General features: G+C 63.9%; 1 protein-coding gene across 1 annotated transcript; it reads right to left on the minus strand.

Annotated features, from left to right (window-relative positions):
* Positions 1-7: 7 nt before the first annotated feature.
* LOC104154534 (natural resistance-associated macrophage protein 1) lies at positions 8-2,766 on the minus strand (the record flags this gene model as incomplete). The annotated part of the gene is made up of 9 exons (XM_009697476.1): positions 8-96; positions 532-605; positions 687-836; positions 1,348-1,467; positions 1,654-1,743; positions 1,933-2,091; positions 2,229-2,384; positions 2,520-2,587; positions 2,696-2,766. Coding segments are annotated over 9 exons (977 nt in total), but the record flags the coding sequence as incomplete, so codon positions are not given.
* Positions 2,767-2,808: the final 42 nt, after the last annotated feature.

Genomic DNA, 2,808 nt, shown 5'->3' on the forward strand with positions numbered 1-2,808 from the left:
GCCAGGCCCCGCAGCGTGGGCAGAAAGTCCACCACGAAGTAGATGTTGATGGCGCAGACGAGCCCCGTGATGAGGGTCATCAGCACCTTCCCTGGGCTGCGGACAGGGGAGGGGGCATCAGCACCAGGGCAGAGGCCCCACCCCATGTGCCACTGGGCACAGCGATCTGGGGGATTTGGGTTTGTAGGTGAGCAAGTCCCCAAACGGGTCATCCCTGCACCCCATGGCTATACTGCACCCCCACAATGGGGCTCTGGGCTTTGACCACCCCCCGAACGCAGGGCTGGCAGTGCCAGGAGGATGCTGAGGACCCAGGGATGCCCGAGGGGGCCAACGTGGCATTGGGATGAGGATGGAGAAGGCAGTGACAGGGTCTGTCCCGCTCTGGCTGCCCTGGGTAGGTGGGAATGAATGTGCCCCCCCAATACACCAACTGCCCCCACAGTGTGGTTGGGGGGGGCAGGATGGGCCAAAGGAAGGGTGCCTGCGGCCAGAGCACCCCACTCTGCCTCCCCCAGCCCTGACACTCACAGGCCATTGGTGAAGTCCTGCATGAGCGGGCGCAGGCTGGTGAAGGTGAGGATGGGCAGGATGGCGAAGGGCAGCTGGAAGGAGAGAGGGGTGAGGGGGGCACGGCTGCCAGGCTGGGGAGTTGGGGAGCAGAGGATGCTCCCCTTCCCCCTTACCAGGATGCTCTGCAGGACGTTGAGCAGGTCGTTCATGCCCGTGAGGTGGCTGACATCCTTGAAGGCGGCCACGAAGACGGTGGGCAGGATGGCAAAGGAGCGAGTGAAGAGCACCCGGGCAAAGCGGGACCAGCGGAGCTGCAGGAAGCCCTGGGGACACGGCGAAACCTGCGGCCTTGCCCCTCGCCGTGCCTGGGGCACCATGCCAGGGTGGTGTGTCCCCCCCCAACCCTTGCTCGGAGGAACATGGGGGACATCACCCCCTCCTCTCTGCCAGGGTGCCCTGCGGGCCCTTGCAGGACTGCTGGGCCCCGCTAGATGTCAGCTCCAGCTCATTAAGCAAAAGATCTCATTAGGGAAACGTTGCGTGGGGCACCCACAGGGTGCCTCTGGCAGGGGGGGTGGGGGTGGCCATGCAGCGGCAATGGGTGGCCACTGTCCCCATCCCACCTCCTGGGGACCCTGGTGCCAGGAAAATGCCACCCACCAAGTAGGCAATGTTCCATCCCCAGCTCCCTGAAGGAATGAGGGGCAATGAACTCTGCCAAATATCCCTGGAGGGGGCAGCTGCCCATAGGACACCCCACCCAGGGCCCACCCGTGACTCTCCCCCTCCCAGCTGCTTCCCGTGGGGGCAAGGGCCAGCATCCCCATCCCTCACCTCCATGACAAACTGCCCCGCGTAGGTCCCGGTCATCGTGGAGCTCTGTCCCGCCGCCAGGATCCCAATGGCCCAGATGTACAGTGCCACCACCCCAAAATAGCAGCCCAGGATGACGCCCTGTGTGGGGACACTCCCATGGGGACCTCAAAGCATCCCCCACCCCACCCCAGGCACTCCCATCAGCTCCCAGCCTTCCGGGGGGGGGGGTCACAGCAGCCCCCAGCCCCAGGGGTCAGTGGGAGGGAGCACTATGTCCCCCAAATTGGTACAGATGTCCACTGGGCACAGCCCGGGGCCACTCACCCCCTGGTAGATGTCCACAGAGACCGTCTCGTTGTTGGTGGGGAAGATGCTGGCGTAGTGGCTGACGCTGCTGTTGATGCACTTGTTGTGCTGCAGGGCACGGCGGACACGAGTGTGACATCCATTCAGTAGCCCCCACAGACATGGGGGGACCCCCCCACAGACACAGGGGGACACCCCACACTACATCTCAGGGGATGAGGACACCCACTCTCCAAGGGATGCTCACTCTGCCCATCTCCACGGCCCTCACCTCCCCGCACGCGAGGTGACACTCACCACGTCCTCGTTTCGCTGGTGGTAGAAAGCCTCGCCAAAGACAGCCATGACGAAGAGGTTGATGAGGAAGGAGACAAAGAGGGCCAGGCAGGACTCAGTCAGGAAATACATGTTGGCTTCCCGCACCGCCTCCTTCTTGGACCGGTCGATCTCCCGAGTCTGGGCATGGCGGGTGACATGGGTGCCACAGGGTCAGGTGAGGACCCCTGTCCCACAGCCAGGACCAGCTGGTCCCCACCAAGTGTCCCCTGAGACCCCCAGGGGTGGCAGTGCCTGTGGCAGTGCCTTGGTCTCACCTTGACCAAGGAGGAATGGAGGAAGATGTTATGGGGCATAATGATGGCACCAACGATGCCCACAGCCTGGAGCAGCTCCTCTCGCCCGCAGCCCGGGCAGTAGGGCAGGAAAATGCCCTTCAGCACCTCCACCTGCTTCGGCCTCACCACCACGTACTGGGGACCAGTGGGAAGGGGCACTGTGAGCTGGCCCCCGACTCCGCTGCAGGCCGGTGCCAGAGGGGATGCCCCACAGGGGTCCCCTGCCAGCACCCGGCAGGGAAAGGGATGTCCCCAGCTCCCCCCGTTCACCTCGTAGCCAAAGGTCAGGGCCATGATGGTGATGAGGAGGCCAAAGAAAGCCTCTAGTTTGCGAAGCCCTAGAGGGGTCGAGAGATGGGATGGGACAGAGTGGCGGAGACCGGTGTCATGTCAGCACCAGGGCTGCCTGGGTGAGCATCCCACCTGTCCCCCACCCGAGCACTCACCGTACTTGTCGAGGAAGAGGAAGAAGAGAGTGTCCACGATGGTGATGAGGACCCCACCCCAGAGGGGGATGCTGCAGGATGGCAAAGGGGGGGGGAGTTAGACACATGCCCCT

Source organism: Cariama cristata, unplaced genomic scaffold (genome assembly GCF_000690535.1).
Source record: "Cariama cristata isolate BGI_N322 unplaced genomic scaffold, ASM69053v1 scaffold22623, whole genome shotgun sequence".
Taxonomy (NCBI): domain Eukaryota; kingdom Metazoa; phylum Chordata; class Aves; order Cariamiformes; family Cariamidae; genus Cariama; species Cariama cristata.